The sequence below is a fragment of the Passer montanus genome, unplaced genomic scaffold, assembly GCF_014805655.1.
Source record: "Passer montanus isolate IOZ18808 unplaced genomic scaffold, ASM1480565v1 scaffold6, whole genome shotgun sequence".
In the NCBI taxonomy this organism is placed as follows: Eukaryota; Metazoa; Chordata; class Aves; order Passeriformes; family Passeridae; genus Passer; species Passer montanus.
In genome coordinates, this window is record NW_024371037.1 from 679,438 (window position 1) to 706,631 (window position 27,194).

Consider the following 27,194-nt stretch of genomic DNA (forward strand, 5'->3'; position numbering starts at 1 on the left):
GGCAGCAGTGATGCATCCTTGTCATGTGATGTATTGCTGAGAAATGTACAGAGACATTTAAAACCCCCAATGTTGTACCATCTCAAAGCCTTAAATGAAGTGGGCACAATGACTGGAGAACTTTCAAACGGAGAAAGCTTAAAGTCCCCCCACTAACTGCGTTAATAATTGGAAATATATGTAAAAAGATAAAAGTAGAAAAAATGTGATGGACTTTGTTATAAACCGATGCCCACCGATCTTCAGTTAGCATCACCATCCATCTACAAGGCAAGCTTTGCACTTCTAAGGAGTTCTCTGAGGAACTGCTCTGTACGGCTCAATCAAAGAGGACTGAAAACGTCACACTCGGAGAGCCGCGGAGCAATTCCTGAGCTACAGGAAAGCTTTGGCCGGGGAACACCGGGGAAACACCCGGGGAACGCCGAGGGACACCGGGAACACCCCGGGCACGCCGTGACGGGGCAGGGGCCGCCCCGGCCTGGCTCGCCGCGGTTGGCCCGAGCGCGCCACCCGGCAGCAATCTCACTTGTGCTTGGCTCAAGCTTGCGGCCGCTCCGGGCGGCCAATAAGGCGCGGGGTTGTTTCCCCGTCCGAAGATGGCGGCGCTCAGTGCTGCTTCTGTGGAAGGGAATGGCGGAATGAGTGAAGCCTGAGGGCGCGGGCCGGGGCCGCCAGCGCGGAGGGGGATGAGGTGACGCCGCTATGGCGAGCGACGGGGGCAGGAAGCAGTTCTGGAAGCGGAGCGGCGCGAAGGTGCCGGGCAGGTGAGAGGAGCCGCGGAGGGGCCGGGGCGGTGTCTGTGCCCGTCCGGCTCCGCTGTGACCCCAACCCCGCGCCCAGCCCGGCGGGACCGGCGGGTCCGCTCGGTGCCTGCTCGGGCGCGGGTCCCTCGTTGTGTCCGTGCGCGGAGCCTTCCCGCGCTGGGCGCCTCCAGGTGCCGGGGGGAGGTGGCTGGTGGTCACTTAGCCTTGGTTATGACTTGTGTCAGAAAGGTTGTTAAATAATTATCGGAGTGTGCGTTCCCAGCCTGGCATCGCGGTTAAAGGAGTTAATGGGACTTTGGGAATGTGTTCGCAGGGAGACGTTGCGTGGGAGAACGTGTTTGGAGCTCTCAGCAGTGCCAAGTTGGGATGTTTTGAAACTTGATGCGAGTTATGAAATTTTTGAAATAGATTGTAGGAAACTGTATTTTCTAGGCATAGAGACGTGGTTTAGTTTCTGCTACGTATTTCAGAACATTGTCAATTTCTCAACTTTCTTCTGAAGTGTGCACAGCAGAGCAGCTGTATTAGTGCAAAGAGCTGCAAGCACATTCTCCCATTCAAGGTTTTCCAGGGAATAGATCCCCAAAGTCCTGTTAACTCTTTTGACTGTTGCATCAGGGTGAAAATACATGTTCAGATTATTATTTAACAATAACATTCTCTGGTCTTATCCTTAAATTATTCTCACAGAACAGTTTTCTATATTATTTTTGTAAGACTGATGTGTCCTTGTGGTTCTCAGAGAACAGTAACTCTGTATTTTATGCCCTTTATGTGAATTCAGCAATATAGTCCTGCTCATCATTTGCCTTCTTATATTTTCAGTGACCCATAAGCACTAACTGGGTGTGGTTTTGTTTCTTTAGTTACAAACTAACTTTTTCAGTCCAACTGGTGTCCTTCATCTAATACCTTTTCTTTGTAACTTCGCTGAATCTCTTGAGGGTGAAACACTCCTGGCCTTCCTCCCTTGCACAGGATCTATAAATAGTTCCAGTTAATTTGCAGGCAGCTGCAGGCTTGTGAAAAACAAGGACACTGTGGAGAATGTGGTTTTGATTTTTATTTATTTTTTTCATGGCATGGAGAGGACTGTTGTTGCTTCTGTTTGAGTGGATTTGCATTGCAGATATTCACAGAGTGCTGCAAGGAAAAGGCACGTGCTGTGTGTATGGAAATGGACAGTGACACCTGACCCTCACGTGAGCGTAGGGCAGGGATGTACCTGTGGAGAGGATGGCAAATGGCTCTGTGGAAGGTCTGGTGGGGCATTGATTTCCATGGAATCACATAAAAATAGTTAAAAGTTTTGATAAACCACCATTTTCAGTCACCCATAGGGCTAATTCCACTGGTGCTAATGCTGCACCTGTTGTGGAAATCTGAGTCTCACTTAAAATCTGTTTTGACTGCAGCCTTTTTGGCTTGGTTCTGACTCAGGTTTGCTAAGGCTGGACTTTTCCTTATGGTCTGGAGATTGTTGTTGGTATGTCAGGAGGGCATGCTTGTTGTATGTGATTTTTATTACAGGTTTGGGTAGTTGTTAATGTTGCACATGATTTATTTCTCTTATGATTAGAGAGTTCTGTTGTAATAATTTCTACTGTGAAGCCACATGTAAGTCTTGATGTGTCTTCTGAGCCATATTTTTACTTACAAAATAGTTTTATACCCAATAACTGGGAGGTAATGAACTTGTAGTTTGTAGGGAGTTTTGGTTTTCACACAGTAACATGCTATGTTGTAGTGTTAGAGGTTAGTGAATAAGTCTGTATTTGGAAGCTTACTTCAAAGCATTCTTTTAGTACTCCTATGGCTTTTATTCTCTAAGCTGTCACCTTCTGCATTTTTCTGTAGCTTTGTCATCCTTGTACTTTCGTAATGGTTAAGAACTGTCTGGTTGGATTTTGGGTTAAGAACTGTGTGGTTGGATTTGATGTTAAATCTTTATAGATATTTCTTTGAGAATTCTTAATTTTTTTGCAAGAGATAAATAAATGATAAATCTGGGGAGAGAATTTTCATAGATTCTTACTGCAGAGTCTAACTTATATCTTATTTTATTTCTTGGTTAGAAAAATAAAATAGCCTAAAATAGTCTTAGCTTAGGTCTCACAGAGTTCCTGTTTAGCAAATCTATAAGTTTTATTAAATTACTTCTCAGTATTCATATCAATTGCAACTTCATTATTTTTAGTTTTTGAAACAGACAACTGTTGGAACATTTCAGTTCTGTTTATTATTGACTGTTTAAAACACAGAAACTCTACAAATATTTATTATTTTTATGATAACTCTTTGTTTTTCTTTAGTATTCAACATGTGTACGGAGCTCAGCATCCACCTTTTGACCCACTATTGCATGGAACGTGAGTTAACCTTATATTTAAATATTCTAAGTATTTTGTGTCTCCTCTGTCTTCTCTTTTGTTTTTTTTTCCCTGTTGGCTATAAAGTTTATTGTTCATCTTCCCTTTTCAATTTTTGTCATAGTCTTGACTTCTCTGTTTTGACTTCTCCTTTGTGACTTCCTGATGGTTACCATATTTGCAGGAACAAATCAGCTTTTTCAGATCTTAACTAACATAGACTGCCAACTGCTCCTATTTATTTTTAATGCCTTATACATGGGAAATTGTGGTAAAGTAAAAAAGCAGTGTTACAAAGATGAGTATTTGGTTGGAAGGATGTCGTGCTTCTGCTAAATTTTTTCAAGGGCTGGTTTCAGACAGTACAAGATGTAAACATTCTGGTTAATTTTCAGATGATGCAGGGTTAGAGGCAATTGAAATGTGTGATCCTAAGGGTGAAATTAAAAGAAATTAGATTAATTCGCTCAAAATACGGAGGTATACAGACCAAGTAACAAAAACTGGAAGTTTATTGCTTGAAGTGACAGAACTAGATAAAGACCTTGCTGTTCTGGACAGTGATGACAAGTCAGGTGAAAATGTAGGTGTTGTAGCACCTGTTAGGGAAGATACTCCCTGTAGGACATAACAGAAACGTTATAACTGATACTGTATGAGAACTGGGTAAGAACTACTTCTGATTTGCAGTTCTACCTGCCTTGTCTTAACAGGAAAAAGAAAAACTAGCCCAGGTGGAGAGAGAGGGAGGTCAGAAATGAACTCAGGAACCATCTTGATGTCGTTCCGTGCAAGATGACCCTGCTTGAGCAGGGAGTTTGGGCCAGATGACCCTCTATGATCCCTTCCCTTCCTACCCATTCTGTGAAAACACAATTAAATTAATGCCAGTAACTTCTTTATTTTTTGGGAACAGACTAAGAAACCCTCTCAACTTTATACCTTCCTCAGCTCCCTTCTAAAGGGAGGTGTGATTGCTCTGCATTACTGTAGGTGAGGACAAGTTCCAGGCTAGGGAGGGATACTTGGTTCATATCTCACACTGCGTGTTGACAGAGGGGCAAAAGGTTGGGAGCTGATCAGGGTCCACTTAGACTAGTAACTAGAAGAAATATCTTTCCTCTGAGAAGAGCAAAGTTCTGAAGGAAATCCATGCTGGCATGCCTGGATGGAAAGGAATGATGGATTTAATGAGTTTTAAGGCGAGACTTGGTTTGTTTATGTCAGTGATTGTGTTGCATGGTTGCTTATGATGAGTTAGGAGTAGACCATGACTTGATTGCAGCTTCTGTGCTGTTATGCAGCAATTGCATTAAAAGGGCTGAAATCTACAGAAATGGATGAAGCAAGAGCAGTGCAGTGTGCCCTATTTTATAAGCTATTCTAGTAGCAATCCTTTCATGTGATTTTAGGGTCGGTCTTTTTTTTGGGTTTTTTTTTTTTTTTTTTGGTTTTGTTTTCTTAAGAAAAAGGAAGGAAAGATTAGTTTCCACTTCTATTCAAAGCAACAAAGTATCAGTTTTTACAGCCCTTTTTTCCAGCTTTCTTTAGCTGTGTGTTACTGTGGGTGGATGTAGTGGCAACATGAGGGGAGAGAGATAAATATTTGCTACCTATGCAGTGTCAACTATGAACTTTCAGGATTTGGTCCTAGCCAGAGTGTTTTGCTTCTTTACTGGTTTTCTAAATAGTGTTTATTTGTTTTTGAACAGCTTGATAAAACCAGGTTCAAAGCCACCTACAACTCCAGTGAAATTGAAGAAAGTCAGCACCTTCCAAGAATTTGAAAGTAACACAAGTGATGCTTGGGATCTTGGAGATGATGATGATGAACTCTTAGCAATAGCTGCTGAAAACTTAAATACAGAAGTGGTCATGGAAACAGCTCACAAAGTAATTCAGAATCACAGCAAGCTACAAGAACAGCATAAATTTCAGGAAGAGCATCTACAGGAAGAAAAACAAGAGGAATTTGCACAGCTGACTTCAGTTGCATGTGGTGATAATAGGCTTGTTAAATCAGTCAGTGAAGGTCATACATCAAGTTCATTAGGTATGTTGAAAAGTGAGAAAGATCTTGGAAGTTAAAGGATGAGAGCTACCAGATTTGCCCCTGTAAGACAGTAAACCCTTCCCAACCCTTTATTCATATTGCTGTTTATCACTAGTGATTTATTTGAGAGGAAGACTGCATGCTTTACAAAATTGTAATGCATGTGTGTAAGGGAGGGATAACTAAACTTCTTTTGTTTTCACTATTTGTTTTTTGCTATTGTTAAAAATTATAAATAAATTGTTATTAAAATATATTGAAAAGCAGGAGAAAGTCATGCAGGTGGACTGGGAGATTCATCCTCATGTGATCTTTTCTATGGTTTTATATAAGCTTTCAATTGGAATAATTCCAAGATTTCTCTGTGGTTGTTTTTTATTTGTTTTCTTTTTTTTTTTTTGAGATTGTTAGAGAGAATGAAAACAGCTTTTAGTAGCAGAGATTTTAGAAGTTCATGAGCCTTGCTATTAATATGATCTCTGATGTATTTGAATTGTGGAATACTGCTTCAAAGAGAAATGCTCCTTCTGCTAAATCCAAGTAACTTGAAGTCCGAACTTCTGCTAGGCTTGAGTTTGTATTTTTCAAAAACAGAGTTCTGTTCTAAATTTACAAATTAAATTCAACTGATTAGTAGCCTTCTCACTAGCTGAGGCTAACTGCTATGCTTCTTTTTCCCTTCAGATAATGCTAGTGAAAATTCTTCCATGCAGAGATCACAGTCGCTTCCACAAACTTCCATACCTCCCTTGACAAGTGGAATGGCAGACTACAGCACCTCAGTTACTCCTGCATTAACTGAGAGAGAAGCATCTCGACTAGACAAATTTAAGCAGCTACTTGCTGGCCCAAATACAGATCTTGGTGAGTGTTTCTCATAGGACCTGTGAATTACATCTAAATTATTCTTAAACTATAGAATTTTCTTGTTTGATTTACTGTCCTGCCATATGGTTTGGTTAGGATCTAATCCTTTAGACATTGAAAATTGATCTTACAAAAGAAAGAATAAAACTGAAAGTTTGTAGTACTTCTGCTTTTAATAAGTGATTTGCATGCATCCTACTAATATATGAAGGGTGTTCGATGGGTTCTTGTTCTTTCTCACATTATTTCTTCCTACCAGACTAATCTCTGTAGGAAAAAACCCAAAGTATAATTAGCTGTGTTTATTGTTAATGCCTGATAATGGAACAGCTTGGTATATAAGTGTAATTTTCATGCTTGGAAATAAATAGGAGTGAAGAATGATGAGGCGTGTAAGTATTACTGCTTGTCTCTCTGTGAGCCTTCTTTATGTTCACAGGCTGATACAGTAGTTCTGTGTCTCATCTGTGAATGCTGACAACAAGTCAATGGCAAAACAAATGTATTGTCAGATAACTTGACTGTTCCCTTTGTTTACTGGATTTTAGCTGCTGAATAGTCAATACAAGTGCCAAGAGGGTATCACAGAATCAAATGGCTTTGTGTCCCAAGTGAAAATCTGAAGCAGGATTAGTACACTCCATTTGGAGAACTTGGTGATTAGGAGTTGAGGACAAAATAATGAATAAAGAAAATGTCTTTGAGGTAGACCATTCTGGAAGAAATCTCCAGGAAACTTACAGAAAGAAGTAGAAATTGCATATTTACAGTTCTTGAATTGATGCTCTTCTGCCTGGTCATTGTCATGAGGCTTCTTCAATATGCTGCAGTCCAAGTTGTAGCTTTTATTTGTTGTTTTTTTTTTTTTTTTTCCCCATGCTGTGTCTTATTGTCAGTTTGATGCTAGGAAAGTACATTTTTGGAGACTATAATAACTGCATGAGATTGAATATTTCAGTGAGTTCTAGGACAATTCTTATGAAATGCAACTGTGAATAAAGGGAGGTGTTAAAACATATTTTACATAAACTTGAAAATGGTAATCAAATATTGCTGTTTAGACCTTTGATCTAACAGATGTTATGACCTTTGTGATTGTGACAGACATGAAAACTCATAGCTTAAGAATGTTGTGGTAATAGAAATCTTTGTTACATAAGGTTGCAAAATGAGATGAAAGACAGAATTCAGTTTAAAAGTATCTATTTCACTTTTGCTGTCTATTTAGTTTAGAATACTTTACCAGTAAATCAGATTAAAGTGAAATAATTTTGGAAGAAAATTTGCACTCTTAATAAGAGTGCAGTCACCCTGTATGTGGTGAATTTAGTCAATGCTATTTAAACAAACTATATATATATATTTTTTTTTTGCTCTTGAACTTTATGAATCTGACACTGAAATATGTGTAGGAAAGTGAAATATCAGTGTGCTTCCTTGATATTACAGTGTGAAAAATATCTAGTAAGCTCTCGTACAAACCACTAAATAATGCCTTTTCTATAACTGTTTATAGGAAGCTTGTTCTTTCCTTTGCTATACAAAGTGATAAGTACAGTTTGAAGTTGTGTGAATAGATTTTTATACCCAGTTTTGATTTTTTTTGCTGTGAATATTTTGACTTTTGTATCTGGAATATGTCCAATAGCGCATAAATCTATATATAATCTATCTACAGGTGATACATAGTAGTTTTAGTGAAAGAAATGAACTTGTTATTCATGATGTGCAAGCTCTTGATGATCATGAAGCTCTTAGGAGTAGATCATATATGATAGTAGGGCTTGGCCTGAATTCTTGGTATCTGTTAGGGAAAGTGTGTGTACACATATATACATATGCAAACATGTATATGCTTATTGCTGCATGCACAATTCATCAGAATCTGGTGTGTGCATGTCTATATGCATTTTTAATGAATCAATTTTTGGAAGATGTTTGGTTTAGCTCTGTGATACAGTGAAGATTATGTTTAAAAAGTACTCTTGATTTATAATGACAGCAGTAGCTTGGGAAAGTGTTACAGGTTGTGTGTGGTGGACTTTTAAATTTGTTATTGGGGTGGTTTTGTGGTTTTTTTCCCCCTCGTTTTTCATCAGAGCAATACTGAAAATGTACTAAGGTAGAAACTAGGCAATAGGCTCCAAGCTGAAATTTGTGGTAATACAAGGATAGGTGGCTATTCTGTTGCAGCTGGCTTATTCTGTGTGTGTGTGTGGGGGTGACGTGGTATGTGTGAGTCTGTTTTGTGTTGGAGCCACAAATAGTTGGGTTTCATTTGTCACAATGAATTAAATTAGTAAGACATGGAGACACTTTTGTAAATATTTCTCTTAATTTCTGCAAGTATTAGGCTTGTTTTGCTTGGACGTAGAAGTAACAGAAGTAAATTATTTCTATTGTGTTTGTTTTCTTTCTTTGGCATAATTTTGCATATTGTTGTAAGAGATTATGTAACAAGTCCTTTTAAAGCAAAATAAAAGTAAGTTAATCTGTAGAACTGTAGCCATGTCATGCACATATTCTCTTATCATAACAAGAGAAATCAACATTGACTATGAATACAAAGTAATGCAAATGACCTGAAATCCTTTGAGTCACACTTCAATAATCATTATCCAATAAACATAGTGTAAAATGCAATTTTAGTCGTGTATGCCAACTAGTGGCGTGAAAGAGTGTGTTCTTTCACAAGAAAAATCTCATAAATATGAATTATGTTTATAAATTCGGAAGTGAACATTATTTTAGTCATTGGAAACCACTAACAGATTTTGGAGTTGGGTTTGGTCCACAGGCTGGCTGCTTTGAACTTGTGGAAACAGGTAGTTACTGCAAGAAACGTGGGCTGGTAGGAGGAGTGTATTGTAAGAAGCAGTTTGGTTGGATGGGGACTGGAGGAGTGACCCTTGTCAGCTAGATCATAGAGAGATGTGTGGGTGCAGGGTCTGGAAGCAGAGTGGGGGTGTTGGTAGGATAGCTGAGTTCAGGACACAGCTGCAGAGTGGTCTGTAGGGTCGATTTGTCTGCATTGCTTCCCACTCCTAGTAGTGCATGCCAGTTTATTCACCAGGAATCATTCACAGTAGTTTCGTGCGATCAACCTGTGTTTATGCCTGACTTGCAGTCAGTTTGCTGTAGACTTACTGAATTTCAGGTCTTGTCTTTCCTTGTAATGGACCTTGCATTACTAAGTGAAGACAGGCTTGCAGAATTTTTGCAAACAGGTGCTTGCTTTAAGAGGGGGGAATGGAACTTTAGCAAATCAGTATGGGGGGAGTATTTCTGAGGAGAAATTTTACTTTGCTTCACAGATTCACTTTGTATATATTAGAGGAACAGTACAGCTGTGTCTTTCAGGTTTCCAATTAAAGCTTAATTATTTTTGTTAAACTTAAGCTTTTACTAGTCTTGTAATATGTTTTAGGGAGCTGTTTACTGTGCAAACACAATGTAAGCAATGTTGATAAAATCTGACAAAGCAACAAACAAGTTGTTGCATACTTGCAAGTTCAGCACAGCTGGTGTGTGATGGGTTATTAATATAAATTTAAAAATTAGCTGATTAAAGCACTTCCTTAATGCCTTTATCTTCAAATCAACTATTTTTGTGCTTTTTTACACATATATATGGCTAATGAGTATGTAACTGGATGTGAGAAATGTGTTTATTTAAGTAAAATAACAACCAATGGTAAATTTGGTGTGCTGTGTTCTCTTGATTTAATAAAGCTTCAAAACATTGTAATGGTACTGTTATGCAACATAACACATGTATTATTTCAGAGTCAAAACAACTAATTTCTTAAGTTGTAAAATTGTTTTGCATGTTAGGGTCACTTTTTTTCCTATTTAATCATGACAAATCCCAACCTGCATAAAACATGTTGAAGTTTTAGCACACTACCTTAATAAAAATAATAGAAGGCCCTGTAAAAGCACCCATGAAAATTGTGAAGTATTCCCATCTTAAATTTACTCCAGCTGCTGTACACATTCAAGAGCACCTTTCATTGTATTTCTTAAAAAACTAATCTATTTTTCTTCCTCCTTTTGACCAAGTCTCAAAAAGGTAACCTTTTCAGAGAGCACTGCAAGCTGCTGAGTTGGGTGCTGTCTCTTAGCTAGTCTTTTGCAATGAAAGTAGTGGATAATGTTGTGAAGTCTTACAGAACTTGTAAAGAATAGCTGGTTTATCTCATGGTGGCAAAAACTAATTACATAGTTTTACAGGAGTTAAAATGCTGTAATCTCAGATTATTTTGTAACAATAGCTGGTTGTCTCTGTGTGCTATAATAAAATAATTCAAGAGTGGTTCTCTAGGGATTAAATTCAGAAAGAAAACATGTTAGATGTCTCTTTTCCCGATCACAGTGGTCTTCTGTATTGTTGCAGCAACTTGAAATAGGATTTTCTTATTCATGGTCACATCCATTGTAGATTTATATTAAACCTGATCTAACATAGTAATTACCTTTTCTTTCACTTACGGCTTATAAATCTAGTATTCTGTAACAGCAGTCTGTTATGTCCTGTAAAATTGCTTGCCAAACTGGTGCTATTGAAAAGTTTCAATAACTTTACAAAATGCATTAATTGAAATGAACTTGATTAATTTTGTTCCCAGCTTCATTAATTTATCTGCACTAATCTACACAGTGATTTATTTCTGTGCTCCTAGTACATCCATGTCATTTAGAATTTTAATGCTCCTTACAGTTGTGAATTACTTGTAGTTGATCATGTGAGTGCCTATTCTTCTTTAAGTTTGTTGATATATAGTATAAAGTTAACATGTGTCCTACTGCTGCTTTGTGTGATGTCATTAGTCCTATCTGTCTTTTCAAATTATTATTACCGAAAGATGTCCTCTCTGATTCTTGTTCTGTTCTAGTTAGCTTTTTATCTACAAAATATGCATTCCTATTTAGCTAATAAAAAAAGATTATTAACCAGGCAGTGTTGTACCAGTAGACTTAGTAACATTTTTTTTTATTAATATAGAGTCTTCTGAACAAAATGAATGCTAAATATCCATTGTTTGTTCTTCTTTTAGTTACTCGTTGTTAGTGTTTTGTCTTCCTGTTTTCTGTGGGTTGGTCTCATAACTTGTCTTTTCATTTAATAGTAAGCATTTATTCTGATTACTGCTCTGGTGGAATATTTCAATGTAAAGGTATTAATTTATGACTTTTTGTAACTAGATGATAATAGATTCTTGAAACAATTTTGATAAGATTTTGCAGAGTTTGTTTCTTCAGTATGCATTTCTCTTCCTTTGTTAAAATGCTAGATTGATATAGTATTTCCAGACCTGTGCTGGTTCTAGTGATTGCTCCAGTTTGGGTCAGGACCTTACACTTGCCCTTGTAGAACTTCATGGGCTTTGCTTTGGCCCACCTGTTAAGCTTATCCAAGTCTCCCTGGATGGGATGTGCTCCTTCCAGCAAATCCACTGTGTCACAGCTTGGTGTCATCTGCCAGCGGAGTACTGAGGCTGCACTCGGTGTCAGTGCCATCGAGGAAGATGCTAAATGGTATTGGCCCAGTGTGGACCTTTGTGAGACACCACTCATTACTGGTTTCCACTTGGAGCTGAGCTATTGACTAATTACATAATTTTACATGATAAAATTACTGTTATATTTTTATATTACTATTATAAAATTGTTCCTTACTCTTGGAGTAAAGAACTGACTGAATGTCAGTATCCCTCAAACAAATCTCTCCAGTTTTAGTGGCAAGGATGTTGTGGGGGACTGTATCAAAAGCTTTGCAGAAGAACTGTAGTTTAGTTGTAGATTAATATTGTTATCTTTTAAGAAGCATATAATTTTTAATTTGTTAATTTTGACTTGAGTGAAGACTTTTTACTCTTATGTGTTCCAAACACCACCTATCATTGAATTAAGTTTTCATTGAGGGAGAAAAAAAGAGTAAGACTGAACAGCTGCAGCTCCTATTAACACACAAGATAATCTTTCCCTTTTCTCAGTTCTGAAAAAGGAGCCTGTAACCTAAAGCGTTCCCTTTATTTTTTTTTTTCTGGTCAAGAGTTTTGGTATTCAGGTATGACTCAAATTCATAAATGGGTAAGTGGCATTGTGAACTACACAGATGAGCCTAGTTCTGAGGTTCTGGACTTCTTGCCTATAAATAGAAGATCTGTGTGATTTTTGTTAGTATCAGAATAGCTTAGAGACTAAGCTGTTTCTTTTTGTGTGGATGTCCACAGAGAACATTTCAGGTTAAAACCATTGATCTGTTCAAAAAGAAGTGTGCTCTTAGCACAGTCCTTAAAACTCCCATGTTATACTCATGGCTCCATTAACGAAGAATTGAGTTCTGTACTATGTCTTTTTCCAAGTGGATTTGGATGTAGAGCATTACAATGGGACCCTTAAGTTCAGCTGATGTGAAGGGGTTACTGTTAAAAAAGAATCACTAAGTTATCATTCAATTTTCTGTGTACACACAAAAATTGCCTTGGTAGTTACAATTAACTGATCATCAAAAAAGAAAAGAGTTAGCATTCTACTCCAGATTGCAGGATTGATTAATTAAAAGGGGTTTTTTTTGTGTCTGTTAAAGTTTTAGTAGAATTTTTAAGAGATTATTGCACTGATTTTTTGATCAGGTATTCAGAAACAGTCTGTGAATCTTAGCCATGTGGTGAACAATACAGTGAAGAGGGATATTTTAGTATGGATGAACTGAAAGAAGGAGAAGTACTACATGATGAAGTGTTCTTATAGTTTTTGTGTTTGAATGGCTGTTTGTTTGCTTGTTTTCGGGGTGCCATCTCCCTTCCTTACCTGAGAGCATCATGAAAGCTGAAGTTAGACTTTGTGTTCAGTTCAGTGTTCTCTCTTGAAGTCGTAGACTGAGGGAACAGCTTTGCCTCTTCTCATAACGTTTTGCAGACTTTGTGTCATGGGAGTGACTTAATGGGAATGTCACCAACAAGACTACTGAGAACTCTGAACATGCTCTGCGTCCTGAAGCTTTTGAACATCAAGATTAGCAATGTATGTGTTGTAATGAGTGGCACATACAGCTTGTAAATCAGTTTACAAAGGCTCAAGGAAGTATAATTAATCCTTTAGGTTTTCTTGCCAGCATCTCTTTCACTGTTAATAATGTTGGAACATAAGTCATTGTTACTTCATTAGCAGCATGCCTAGAACTGGAAGAAGTACAAAAAACTTGTCTGGAAAGGTAAAGACAGTGGAGCATGTTTCACTGTGTGTGTTGGTGCTATGCTGGCCTCACTGTTGCAGATTATTGGTTATTATGCCCTCATGTGTGTTTTAGCCACAATGGACAAATACTCTGGATGTTACGTATGTTTGTAGTTACCTGAGAAAAACTTTCATGGATTAGAGGTTAAGGGCTAGCCTTATACAGGAATTTGATATAATAGAATCTAATGTAAAGCTAAACTAAAATAATACTTCCAGTGCAACCACTAAAGTCAAGACTCATAATTGAATCAGTAAGAGCTGCTTTTTTTTTTTTAATATTCAGAAGAGGGTTTAAAAGGTTTTCCCTTACTTGTACATGAAAAGTTAGAAACTATTTCAATGTTTCATTAACGTACAAATAAAAACAGTTGATGATGCACAGAAATTGGATGTTTTGGGAGAACTGTGAAAAACAGGGGTTTAAAAGGTTTTCCGTTACTTGTATATGAAAAGTTAGAAAGTGTTTCAATGTTTCATTAACGTACAAACAACAGTTGATGTTGCACAGAAATTGGATGTTTTGGGAGAACTATGAGAAATAGCATCTGCTGCTGCCACAGTTGTTCTGCATTACTTATCGTTTCCATCACTGGCTTTACGTGTTGCAGATCTTAGCAATTTCAATAATCTTCTTTTTGCCTTAGTTTCCCTAATCACTTACTTTCTTATACCTTGTAACACCAACCTCATCTGCTTCTGCTTCTGACTTTTTGTGTGAAGTAGCAGACAGGATGTACTTTCCTACTCTCTTCTAGCAAAGGCTCTGAAAAGGCTCTTACCCTGTATTTACAAAGGTGGATTGGACTTTATTTCCTGTTTCTGCAGCATTCAGAATAACTCTTTGTTCCATTGAGAAGATTAAGGGCAGTGTTTGATTAAAAAAAAATAAATTAATGAAGTGCCTAACAGAGCTATTATTCATTTTGAAAACCAGTTGCTGTGGTTGCCATAGTAATAACAAGCCCTATATTAAAGTTATTTTCTGTATGTACTGCCTGTATTATAACGTGCTGTTGGGGGAGCTGCAGTTCTGTGCATCTGTGCTTTTGAAAGAATTTTCCAGCTTTGTATAGTTAAAATATCCAAGGAATTTATGTAGTAGGAACATAAAACATGTAAATCTGGTTTATCTTATCTATCATGGAGTTGCTCATGCAGGCCATCACTTCATGTAGCCATTTAGAGTAATCTCAGTGGAATAACAGCTGTATCAAAAATGAATAATACATACAAAGAAACTTTGAACTCCTTTAATATTTCTTATTTTTATATATTTGTAATGGGTAGAATGATTAGCTTGTACTTCCAAGAAAAATACTTGTAGACTTGGTTGTTTGCCCTCATGTGTTTTAGGTGTAGTGGGTAATAACTCCAGTAATTGCTTGTACAGTTAAAAGCTGGCAAACTAATGGCATGTTTTCTTTGTAAAATTCCCCATGAAATATTCATGGAATATGAGAAGTCTTTAAATCTAAATGCAGTAAAAGGATAGTCTTAAGATTTCTGTTAGAACAATTGCTTTAAACTTTTTCTTCCTCAGAGAGAGGAAGTGTATCTGTAAATGTATTGTAGTAAGCTGGATAAAACAATTTTTTTCCTAAATTAAATTAATCATATTAATTTGAAGCATTTTCATACCACATTATGCCCTCATAATAAGATATCCTAAAGCAACATTTCTGTGAAAAGTAACTGCTGTCTCCTAAGCAGAAGTGATAGTTGGCTAGTGTGAGCAAATTGATATACTTTTTGTCTAAAATCTATGGGGATTTATAAATACTTTCATACCCATTGGTCACAGAATTATGTCAAATAATGAGGCAGCTGAAAAACAGACTAACAACTGGGGTTTAAACTGTTTCTTCAGAAAGTATCCTTTTAGTTTGGGACAGAGTTCACAGACAGGGTTTTACAGATACTGTTTTTGGATCTGCCTAATTTCAGCTGCTTCTTTGCTCACACTTTTAACAAGTGGTTGTGTCTGTAATTAGAATGTTTACAAGTGCTCATTTTCAAAATAATTGTTCTGGAAGTTTAGGAAAATACCAATTGTATTGAAACAATAATATTTTGCAGTACTATCTTGATTGAAAATGTGTGATTTGTAGGTGCTATTAAAACTTTTGTAGAAAGTCTGTGCTTTTGAGTCTGTGCATTGAGAATCTGTAGAAAGTCATGCTCAGTGACTCAAAACTAGGATGTCTAATTCCTTGGGAAATCTACAGGGGAAGGAGTTGCTCTAATGACAATTCATTGAAGTTATGCTTTGACTTGGGAGAATGTAATGTTTCAGCCGATGATAAATACTTTTATAATTAATTAAAATTCTAAGTTCATAAAATAGTTCAGGTTGGAAGGGACCCTATGCCATCTAGTTCAACACCCCTGCAATTAGCAGGGACACATTCAACTGCCTCAGGTTGGTCCGAGACCCTCACCCAGAGATGAGACATTCACAGCTCCTCTGGACAACCTGTTCCAATGTTTCTCCATCTTCACTGTAAAAAATTTCTTCCTTGCATCTAGTCTGAAGCCACTTTCAGCTTAAAACCATTATCTGTTATCATATCAAAACAGACTGGCAAAAAAATCTGTCCCCATTTTTCTTATAAGCTCACTTTAAGTATTGAAAGGCCACAACAATGCTGCCCAGAGCTTTCTCTTTTCCAGGGTGAACAACTCCAGCTCTCTCAGCCTGTGTTTATAGGAAAGGTGGTCCAGCTGATGCCTGATGCCACAAGCCAAACAGTTTCCTTTAATGAAAGTTCTTCATGGTACAAATACGGCAAGATGCACACGTAATACAGTGTGACAATTTTATTAGTTTAACCAATTAGCATACTTAACAGAAATCATCCAATTAGAAGAACAGTTAATTAAGTAATCCCCCCTTTCAGTTATGTCCCCCACTGAAGCTGCCCCTAGCTTTTAACCCTGCATTTATTATGTCTGTAATATATAGTGAAAAAATAGTGGTTCACACTATAGAGAGAAGAATAAATAATATTCCAGGAAGGTTAGCTTATTGTTCTAAAATTTAGGTAAAGGGATAGGAAAAGTATTATAGTTAGTTTAGGAGTTATATAAGTATATAATAGTAGTCTACAGAGCTACAAATATATGGAAAATGTATAAAACCCAAAACTCTGTTTGGCATTACAGCCCCCTGATCATCTTCATGGCCCTCTGGACTCACTCCAAAAGGTCCATGTCTTTCTCTTACTGGGGACTCTAGAGCTGGATGCAGTACTCCGTGCCCACCTGGAGATCTCACCAAAGTGTAGTAGAGGGGGCAGAATTACCTCCCTTGACCTACTGGCCATGCTGCTTTTGATACAGCCCAGGACATGTTTGGCCTTTTCACCTGTCCAGCCTCTTGTCCAGCCAGTCCTTCTCCTGTGTTTATTGCCCTAACCCTTCCATCCCCTGGCCTGTATTGATACTGGTTGGTTGACCCAACAGAAGTGCAGGACCTTTCACCTGCTCTTGTTAAACCTGATGACATTCCCATGAGCCCACTCCTCCAACTTGTCCAAGTCCTTCTGAATGGCATCCCAGCTCTCAGGTGTGTCAACTGCACCACTCAGCTCAGTGTCATCTGCAAATTTGATGAGGGCACACTTGATCCCGCAGTGTGTGTCACCAAGATGGAATGACACTGGCTCAGTATGAACTCCTGAGGGGCACTGCTCATCACTGATCTCCATCTCATCATGGAGCCACTGACCATTACTCCCAGGATGTGGTCATTCAAGCAATTCTTCATTCACCAAAGAGTCCACCCATCAAATCCACTTCTGTCTCCAACATAGAGAAGGATTTTTTGGGGGACTATGTCAAAGGCTTTACAGAATTCTAAACAGATGATGCCTGTGAAGCCTTTCCTTGTCCACTGATAAGTCACACCATTGTAGAAGGCCAAAATGCTGCTCAGGCAGGACTTGTTCTGGTCAGCTATGCTGGCTGTCTCAAATCACATCACTGTTCTGCATGTTGCTTCACAGAGCTTCTAGGAAGGTCTTCTGTTCCGTGATCTTCCCAGGCACAAAAGTGAGGCTGACCAGTCAGTTATCTTCAGGGTCCTCTTTTTTTTTTTAAATTTAAGTGTCTCGAGGTAACCTGAGAACTGGAATGTAAGTGTTTCAATTACATGTTATTTGATTTTTAGAAACTCGCCTGTTGAGTCATTTGTAAGAATAAAGCCCATCTTAAAGACTGTAATAGAGACACTTGCTGTAAAATTTAGTTACGTGTGTCTAATAAAATGCACATGTAGTTAATGTATTTTAACAGCGGTATTAGAATTTAGCTTTACTGACAGTCTTATGAATGTCTAATATGGCACTCTTGTGTATATGCTTCAATTTTTTCTCATTATCATAAGTGTTTTTATTTTATGTTATAGTAGGGTTAGACTAAGTCTTCCAGGAGCAACTTTGGTCCTGCTCTTGTAATTGCTGTTGGAAAGGGCAGGGTCCTTTGTTTCTTTTCCTCTTATTTTGGTGATGAACCATCAGAAGAAAGCATAATGTGAATTAATGCTTCAGCAGTAGTGTCATGCAAGGGTCAGAGGGTGTGCTTTTGGAGTTTGCTGCCTGATAAGAATTCTTGCATAGCTTCTTTGAGTTTTACTGTGTGTTCTTTGTCACTGGCAAAATAGTAGTTGAGGTCACTGTAGTGAAAAGTTAGGGCCAGAATTCTTTCTTTTTTTTTTGATTAGTCTGGGATCCTAGAATTTCAGAAAATTATGATATAGGACAGCAGTCAGTGTGAAGAAATAGAACTATCACATACCAAGGGCTAATGGTTTGTAATGGAATTGACTTAACTCTCAGTTGTGCAGTCATCTGTCTAACAGTCCTCTGTCCTGAAAGCAATTACTGTACCACTTACAAAAGCAAAACCAGAAACAAAAGCCTTGAGAAAGTTCAGAAGGATGGCATGACAACAGAGCAGAGGAGGTTATTAAATACAATAGAAGGTTATTAAATACAATCCAAAAGGTAAAGTTCTGTGTCAAATAAGGAGAGCAGAGCAGTATATGAATCCTGTCAGGCCAAATGAATGGAAGAGAGATTTCTAAAAGAGAGTTTGAGAAACAACTTATAAACTAGCTTTAAATAGTTTTTCTCAAATACATTGGGAGAAGGAACATCACTGAAGATTTTGTAGGCCCACCAGACAATCTAGGTGTAAAAAGAGCTCCCAGAGAGGATAAGGCAGTGGCAAAGCAACATAATTATTTGTGTTCAAATAATTGTTTGAATAAGCATGGAAGAATGTAGGGATGTATTCACTCCCAAATCCCACATGATGGTTAAATAAAGAATCTGTTTCAAGTAAGTGTTAGATTGTAAAAAGAAAGATCAATTGTCCTTGGTTTTTAGTTCCACATCTGGTGCTGAGGTTTCCTTCTGGCAAGAGCAATCCTTACGAACCCACACCCGTAGTGTGTGTTACTGTTTGGAATTATGTGATAGCCCAAGCTATCCCTAATTAAAGGAAATGATGTTCATTGCAGAATAGGCTCAGGAGGGGAGGGAGGGAAAATAAGCTGTGTTCCAATTTGCTTGTGTATTTCCTATCTTTGGCATTAAGTGAGTTACTTAAAAGTAAGTGGAACTTTTGTACTGGGTGATTTGGGATGATCTGTCACTCAGTTAATTATATCCTTCACATTTCTGATTGTGACAGTAGATCTTCATATTTTCATTTTTTATACTTTTTCTTACTGTGCTGTTTTCAGAGGTTGGTACCCATGTTTGGGCATGGATTCCTATTGAGTCAAGTTAAGAGTGGAGGAAAAATATGGAAAGGTGAAAGATTAGAGTGGGTTTGCTGGGGATAGAGTTAAGAATGAACAATTGTGTTACTAGAAAATAATAAAAGTAGTTGCTGAGTTACAATTTATTTTCTATTTTCTTCATATACTAATTACATAGTTTGTAAATTGTATGGTTGTGCGTAAAGGTAGCCAAAACTTGAAACTTGAGGAAAGTGATTGTGTAAGGAAGTAATAAGCTAATGCACAAGATTGGTTTTTGTTCAGCCTGGACACAAATAGATTAGACCCAGTAAAGTATATTTGTTCATAAATACTGCACAAGGATGAGTAGAGCAGGAATATGCACAGTTGGAGATTTTGCTTTTGAAGACTTGGGGCTTTCATTGGTATTAAAGCAACTGGAGCTAGCTGTCATGCTTTGGGGTGGAAAGGAAATACAGAAATAATTTGTAGATTGTTTAGTTAAGGCAGATATTATGGCTTTTATTGTTTTTGTTCATAAATGATACAAAATACGGTCTTTCTACTCTTGTTCATATTATATATTTATTTTGCCTTTACATCTTCTGACCAGTTCCTGCCTTTCTGGCTTTCAGAAGAATATGACAAGTGATTCTGTTACTACTTCTTGGTGTGGCAGGGATTTACTTGGAATCAGATCACGGGTGGAATTGCAGAAGTGGTAGGGGCTGCAAGCCAATACTAGAGCTGCTTGGAGGCTGAGCAAACTCCCTGGAGTGTGGAGAACTACTGCAGGTGATGTGAGAAATTGTTGTATGTAACAAACCACCGTGTGAGAAGCTGACACAAGTTGTGGATAGCACCCTATGCTATGCCTGGATTTCACAAGCAGTCAAGGGGGAATTGTGTGAGAGGTGCCCAAACAATGCCATTGTATGGAGGGAAGCACTGAGATCACTCAGGGAAGTGCAGTGTTACAAGACCAACAGTGCCTGATAATCATTTCAGAAATGCCGTATTTGGGTATAGCAGTAGCAAAACTTGGATCATGAAGGGAAGAAATTGGAGTGGTTTGTTAAATGGGGCAAAGAAAAGGAAGTAGAAGTGTGCTAGAAAAAAGATAAAAAATGGGAATCAGGGTTAAGGGATTGTGACCAGCTGCTGTCTGGGGTTCATGTTGGGCAGCTTGTGTGTCATGATCACAGCTGGAGTATGACAATAAATTAAATTTCTTTCAGTTGCTTATTACATCTTTTTCTCATTGACGCCTTGTGTTTTCAGTGACAGCATACTCATATTTAAGTGTACTTTTTGTGCCAGCCTGTGACAAATTCTTGAATTTATCTCTTAATCTGTGTTTATAGTTTGTACAAGTTCTGTTTTCATTGTTTCTTTGGGACTTTGGTTCACACTGAACTCTAGTAGTGTCATATTTTTCTAATGTTACTGATCCTTTGGTCATTTTTTTTATTCTTTCAATGCCTCTCAACTCCTTGAGATGAAGGATGAGGGGGAAATTTATTGTGAACTGTGAAACTTCTTGGGTTTTTGTGTATAAGCATGCTTTCATGCTTCCTCTGTCCATGCATATTTAGTGTGCAGAAGTACTGTGAACTTCTTAATGTTTTTTTGAAAGGATATGCTGCTGCTTCTTATTTTGTGTAGACTTCAATAGTACAACTGCTTTAATTGCTTTTATACACTGTATTCCTTTCATATGTATCTCAAAAATACTTGGAAGAATAATAAATTTATATCATAAGTTGCCAACTGTGACAATATAAGGCATGTATACCAAACAGTAATGCTGAGAAATACTCCAAAGAGTTACCTTATCACACTCAGTACCTATTACCATACATGTCCCTATGGATAACAATTATCCAGTATTTTATTAACTCATTAGGATTGCCCTATATTTCTGTATTCACTGGATTTTCTAAGACCATTGTTGTGAATGCCTTTGTGCTAATTTGAATGTGTCTGTGTATGTGAATTGGGAGTAACTTCCTTGCTTCTCATGAAACCATTGTGTTTTGATAGATGAATTGCGAAAATTGAGTTGGTCTGGCATTCCCAAACGGGTTCGTCCAATTGCATGGAAGCTTCTTTCAGTAAGTTGTATTTTGTTTTTTATTCTTCCTCTGCATTTAGTACTAATAGCTTTTTCAAGCATTGCAAATGATTTAGCATGAATTGTAATCCATCAGTGATGGTTGGAAACATGTCTTCTGCTGAATTGTAATGGAAGTTATGTTCTTTTACTCAATTTCAAGATTAATCTATCAAATTGAAAGGAGGGGCATGAGAAGTAGTAATAAATCATGCCAGCTGTGTATCTTTATTTTTCAGCCTGGCTTTCTATGAAGGAAGGGGTTGTGATAACAGTGGCTTCTTTCAACCAGTTTTGATGGAATGGTGGAGAGTTCCAACACAAGTACATTCTTAACAGTTTCTTGAAAATAGACACACGGTAGGGAAAGCAAAGATGCAGTGTCCTAGGAAGGGCTTCATTCTGAATTCACATTAAAGAAACTGCAAGAAAGGAGTAACACTGTAGTGAGGAAATGCAGTGATAGGGTCTATAGGTTTTGTTTGGCTGATTCTTCTATAGTGCTTTAAGATGACAAACTTTGAACCACTGTGTCAGTTGAATTGTGGCATTGGCTCTCCTGATGTCAGATATGTGAGGCAGTTCAGAGACAACCTCATTAAAAAGCTGATCACTTTTTTGTGGTGCGAGTTTGTAGCTGGCTGAACACTCTGATCTTTTCCCTGTGGCCAGAGGATTTTGCAGTGGCTGTAGCTTGGGAATAGGTTAGCTGAAGTACCATGGAGGTGTTTCAGTTGGGCATGTGGGAGAAGCTTGTGGAAATATGTGATTCACTGGGTTTGGTGTTACAAAACAGGATTTTTTTCATCTTGGTGTTTGGACTATGTTTAAAAAGGTTCTTCTGCAAAAATGCAGTTCTTCATAGAGGTATTTTTCATGTCTATCTCTTCAGCTATAATGCTTGTGATGACAACTAGTTAAGCATTTTAGCTGTTGTTTGTCTGCCTGTGGTTGGGAGAAAGTTTATGAGGATGTTTGTATAAGAAGAAGCAGAACTCTCATGATATCTACTCTCCAGAGGCTGTGAAAGACACTTTCTCAGCAAATCTTTGTGCATTTAAAAACTGTTTAAAATTCTGAATTATGCATATACACCAGTTTAGCACTATCAGATTTTCCAAGAGTAGACTTAAATAGCTTTGCTTTTTATAGAATAATTCTGTAGGGAATGCAAAGTATTTACTTCAGATTGACACTGATTTCCAGTGACTGAAAGAGTCTTTTTTGTTGATGAGTTCTACTAAATTTGCAGCTTAGTTCCTTCTAATGCTAAATGCAGATGCAGTTTAATGGTGGATATTCAAATATCCTGCTGTAATTGAAATTAAACATGGAGCTTACAATTCATTTTAGTTCTGTTTCCAAAGTTATATGTGATTTTGGTTGTAAAAAAGACATTTTTTTTCTCTTGAAGTTTAGGATGTCTGTTTTAAAATACTAAAAGTATTTTAGAAAAATTATGAAGTATTTTAGAAAAAATATAAAAGAAAAATTATGGCTAACTCAAAGTTGACTTTGAAACATAGTAAGCTAAAGCATGAGTATTTTCTAAGTTCTGAATCGAAAGACTGACACTGGGGTTTAGAGAGTTGGAATTATGCTAATTATAAAAATATAAAATGAGCTGACTCCTCTTGCTTTCTTGTAAAATCATAGGCTTTCCAAGAGCTTTAACTTAATTCCAGAATTTGATTTTAATTTTGTATTCCTGGTCTATAAAAATGCCTAAGTGTAGAGTTCTCTTGTTCTGTTGCTTTAACAACTCCAGGATCTATTTCAATTCAATTTGCAATTTCATCTTGCCATACCTCTGCAAAAACCTGCTTTCAGATTACTTTTGCGGTACTTTAACAATTAAGTGGATTTTTTTTTTTGAGTAAGAGATTTATGAAACTGGCTTTGTTTGTTTTTTTTCATACCTCCAAATGACAATATTTTGAAAATTCTTAAATTTTCTTAAGTAAGTCCTGCTGTCATTTCTTATCTATTATGTGGTCCTCATGTAGTATGTTTTGGAAACCCAAAGACAAGTCTTTAAGTAATCATTGCTTTTCTTTACTGTAAGGCAGCATTTTCTTTCATCTTCTTTCCCAAGTGGGAAAGAAAAGCACTTTCAGTTTTTGTGGTCATAAGCTCCACCATGCTTTTCTGGTGGTAACCTAATAGTGACCTACAGTTAATGTCCCAGGTAATGGGGAATAATAATGGTAATCCCTGGGAGTGTTTAAAGCCAGGCTGGCTGGAGCTCTGAGCAACCTGGTCTAGTGGAAGGGGAGTTGGAACTAGATGATCTTTAAGGTCCTTTTCAACACAAACATTTTTATGATTCTATACAGTCACCAGGAGCTCCTGGGGAAGTAAGTGTTCCTAAAAATTGAGGGATATTTTGATTAAAGATATGTTGCAATACTAAAAAAACCAGAAAACTGAAGAAGTCAAAGTATAGTTATAGTTTTAGTATATGTTTGTTTCAAAATTATTCAAAAGTCTTAAAAAACCCAAACTTGATTTTTTCTTAGGGAACTGAGTATACTTGGTGGTATCTGAGGCAGATGATGATTGTCTTGTTTGTAAAACAAGCATAGAAATTGGAATTATAAAAATATGATTTAAAAAATTGATCAGTTATTTGTTACATATCAGCATGTTAATAATGTTAACAAGTGTTTGATGAAGACAGTTTTTCAGTATAATACTCTGTTGCTGTTATGCATGTCTACTGGTAACAACATATATGAAAAAAAAGACATGATTTATTTTTAAAATACAGCAAAAATGTTAAGCACACTGTACCTAAACAGCAAGAAGAACTATACTGGCTCTTTTCTCTTTTGAATAACAGAACCAAAGATATGTTTGCAAAAGCCTTTGGAGGAAATGTTATGCATGTCTACTGGTAACAATATATATAAAAAAAAGACATGACTTACTTTTAAAATACAGCTGTACATAAACAGCAAGAATAACTATACAGGCTCTCTTCTCTTTTGAATAACAGAACCAAAGATATGTTTGCAAAAGCCTTTGGAGGAAATTAATGAATAAACGGATTAAACTCTCCACCAATTTATACGCTGCTGATACGTTGCAAGCCTTCCCAACTTTTAAAAATAAAACCTAATTTGTAAAGTGAACAGGAAACACGACATGTCGAATTGAGAGATTAGTTCAGTCTTTGAAACCGAGTAATGGCAAAAAGACTTGCTGAGAAAGTATCGATGTGCTTCAAACAATCATATTTGATTTTAAAAATGAATTATTTTCTAAAGCAACCAACTAAGATATCCTACAGGGAAGAAACCACTACTGTTAAGAATAAATGGGAACACTACTGTTGAGAATAAATAAATTTTATTCAATAAAGTTATTGAATAAATTCAATATTTAATACAAACACTGGGACAGGATATTAAATGTCAGACAAAGTCTTTAGGAAAAAGTGAAGCTGGTGGGATTTAAAGTACTTGGAATCAAACACAAGTCTGTATATCTTAAAGAAATTCATTTTGCCAAAGAAAGTACCTCTTAAGGTATCTGGAATGTAATGTGGCTTGTACTTATTTTCCTGTCATTATAAACTAAGTAATTAAAGTGTACAGAAGTAACATTTTCAATGATTTTAATATAGTATCATAGAGTTGTATAGGTTGGAAAGGACCTTTAAGGTTTTGTAGTCCAGCCATAAACTCAGCACTGCCAAGCCCACCGCTAAACCCCGTCCCTAAGGGCTGCATCAGCGCGTCTTTTAACTGCCTCCAGCGATGGTGACTCAGCCGCTTCCTTGGGCAGCCTGTTCCAGTGCTGGATAATCCTTTCCACGAAGAAGTTTTTCCTAATATTGAATCTAAGCCTCCCTTGCTAATGTATGTAATTCCTACTTAGAGGCAATTGAGTTAATACACAGCGTTTAAAAAGTTAATAAAATTGCTCCAGTACTGGCCATATACAAATTAAGAAACTCACATGTTATTAAATTTAGCTGAACTTACTTATTTAAGCTTTTCTCCTTAAAAATCAATACCATCTTAGTATTTTTGATGAGAAATTGCATTTTCTAGGAAAAAAAAGGTAAAAAAAGCAGCTGTTTTTATAAGATGTTTGTATCTGAAATTTTATATGAGTTGGAGGGATTAGAAAAAATAGCTTAGTAAAGGATTATTTACATTTATGTGGGAGTACATGGCACTGCATCAGTTTGTTCGATCTCCTGTCACATGTAATCAAATGCCAGCAGTGCTTTTTGTAAGGCAAAGAGTAATGTCTTTATAATTTCACTGTTTTTTCAGGGCTATCTTCCTGCAAATGTGGACCGAAGAGAAAGCACTTTACAAAGAAAACGCAAAGAGTATTTTGCGTTTGTAGAACAATACTATGATTCCAGAAATGATGAAAGCCACCAAGATACCTACAGACAGGTAGAACACCTGATTGAATTGACTTTTATCTACAGAACACTTGCTAAAGGGCTTAAAGATTATTTTTGAACTTTGCTGCTGTTTTTATCTGTTTCTTTAATCTTATCAGATAGACAGCCCTCTAATAATTTTCCTAAATTTTAGAAGAAAAATAAGTAGTTTTCATCTGAAATTCAAAATAGTGGATTTCTTTTAATGTTAGCGTTAGTGTTGCCATGGTTTTCTGTTCAAAAATACTTGCATTTTCAAGTCTCCCATCTCCTGCTCAAACCCTCTTTCAAATAAGTGAAGATGGATGGGGAAAGTACAACAGTGACTGTTTCTTACTGGCTCCAAACTTCTGCATAAGAAGTTGAAACCGTATATGATTTGCAGTAAACATAGGGATGTCAAACTTTCACATTCACCCAGATAAGCAGATAACTTTACTTCAAGTTTTGTATTGAAATGAGTAGTTTGTAACACTGAGCAATGATACTTCAGCCTTCCTTGGGACAGAAGAAGCTAAGATCTTTCTTTCAGCTTCAAGACTAATCTTTAGTAGCAAGAGGTATATAGCATCACTAACATGAGGCTTGTGAATTGAAGACAAAATCATCACTTGACCACTCTGTGGCATAAACGTCCTTTGTGAAGTTTGGAATAAAAATTTTAGGAATACTGGTATATTTTTGTGCTCTCTTCTTGATTGTCAAATACATTAAAATAGGTGCTAAACTCTTCTTTTACCTTTGGACATTTGGACTTGATGATATTACAGGTCTTTTCTGTCCTAAATGATTCTATGATAGTGGCAGTTGAATATGACTTGGCAGAAGTAGCAATATCTGCTTACTCATAATTACTGTGAGGTAATGAGTATTGCCAATACGATTATAATTTGCAAATAATTAAAATGTGATGTAAGGATCCTAGAATATGAATACAAATTATGTGTTTTAAAATTTTGCTTCACTGAAAGATTAACTTAAAGATTTGGCTGTATGTTTTGAAATACAGTAAAAATCCATGTTATCTCAAAAATAATGCTACAATGGAATTACAACTAATAGTGTAAACCAATAGAATTATTTTAAGTATGTTGCTTAGAAAGTGTGCTGTTGGTTCCTTTTACAGTATTCTTCTTTGTCTAATTAGATCCACATAGATATACCACGCATGAGTCCTGAAGTTTTAAGACTTCAGCCCAAAGTAACAGAGGTAAGAATGATATATTTTCTTTCTCTTAGAGGAAACATTTTATTAATGAATCTGATATCCCAGTTTGATTAATGATTAATTTGATTACACTTGCTATTTTGACTTCAGAACAAGCTTAAAGAAATAAAAAAAGTCAGGACATATAAGGAGAGGTTAAGAACAGCAGTGTAAGTATGAGTAATAAAAGCAAAGGCACCTCATTAATTTCCTGTATTGAATCTGTCAGTTTCTATTGTGGTCTTGTGCTCTTGAGGGTTTTTTTCCCCCTTTTCTTCCTTTCTACGTATTTTGTTAATACTGTGTTTCTTAAGTAATCCAGAGCATACTCCTGTGGTTCCATGTATTTGTCAAAATCATTTAAGGTCTGGAAGTTCTTAGAGTGTTCCACTTGGGAAATTCTCCTTTTTGAATGCCTTATC

General features: G+C 36.8%; 1 protein-coding gene across 1 annotated transcript in view; it reads left to right on the forward strand.

The window, feature by feature from the left end:
* The first annotated feature begins 564 nt into the window (after positions 1-564).
* The window catches only part of TBC1D22A (TBC1 domain family member 22A), a 139,550-nt gene continuing 112,920 nt past the window's right edge, over positions 565-27,194 (forward strand). Inside the window, exons 1-7 of the mRNA XM_039726831.1 lie at positions 565-767; positions 3,080-3,136; positions 4,849-5,189; positions 5,874-6,053; positions 21,091-21,161; positions 25,447-25,575; positions 26,713-26,775. Coding sequence (XP_039582765.1) covers positions 706-767; positions 3,080-3,136; positions 4,849-5,189; positions 5,874-6,053; positions 21,091-21,161; positions 25,447-25,575; positions 26,713-26,775 — 903 coding nt within the window. The 5' untranslated portion in view covers positions 565-705. The remainder of the gene's footprint in view (positions 768-3,079; positions 3,137-4,848; positions 5,190-5,873; positions 6,054-21,090; positions 21,162-25,446; positions 25,576-26,712; positions 26,776-27,194) is intronic.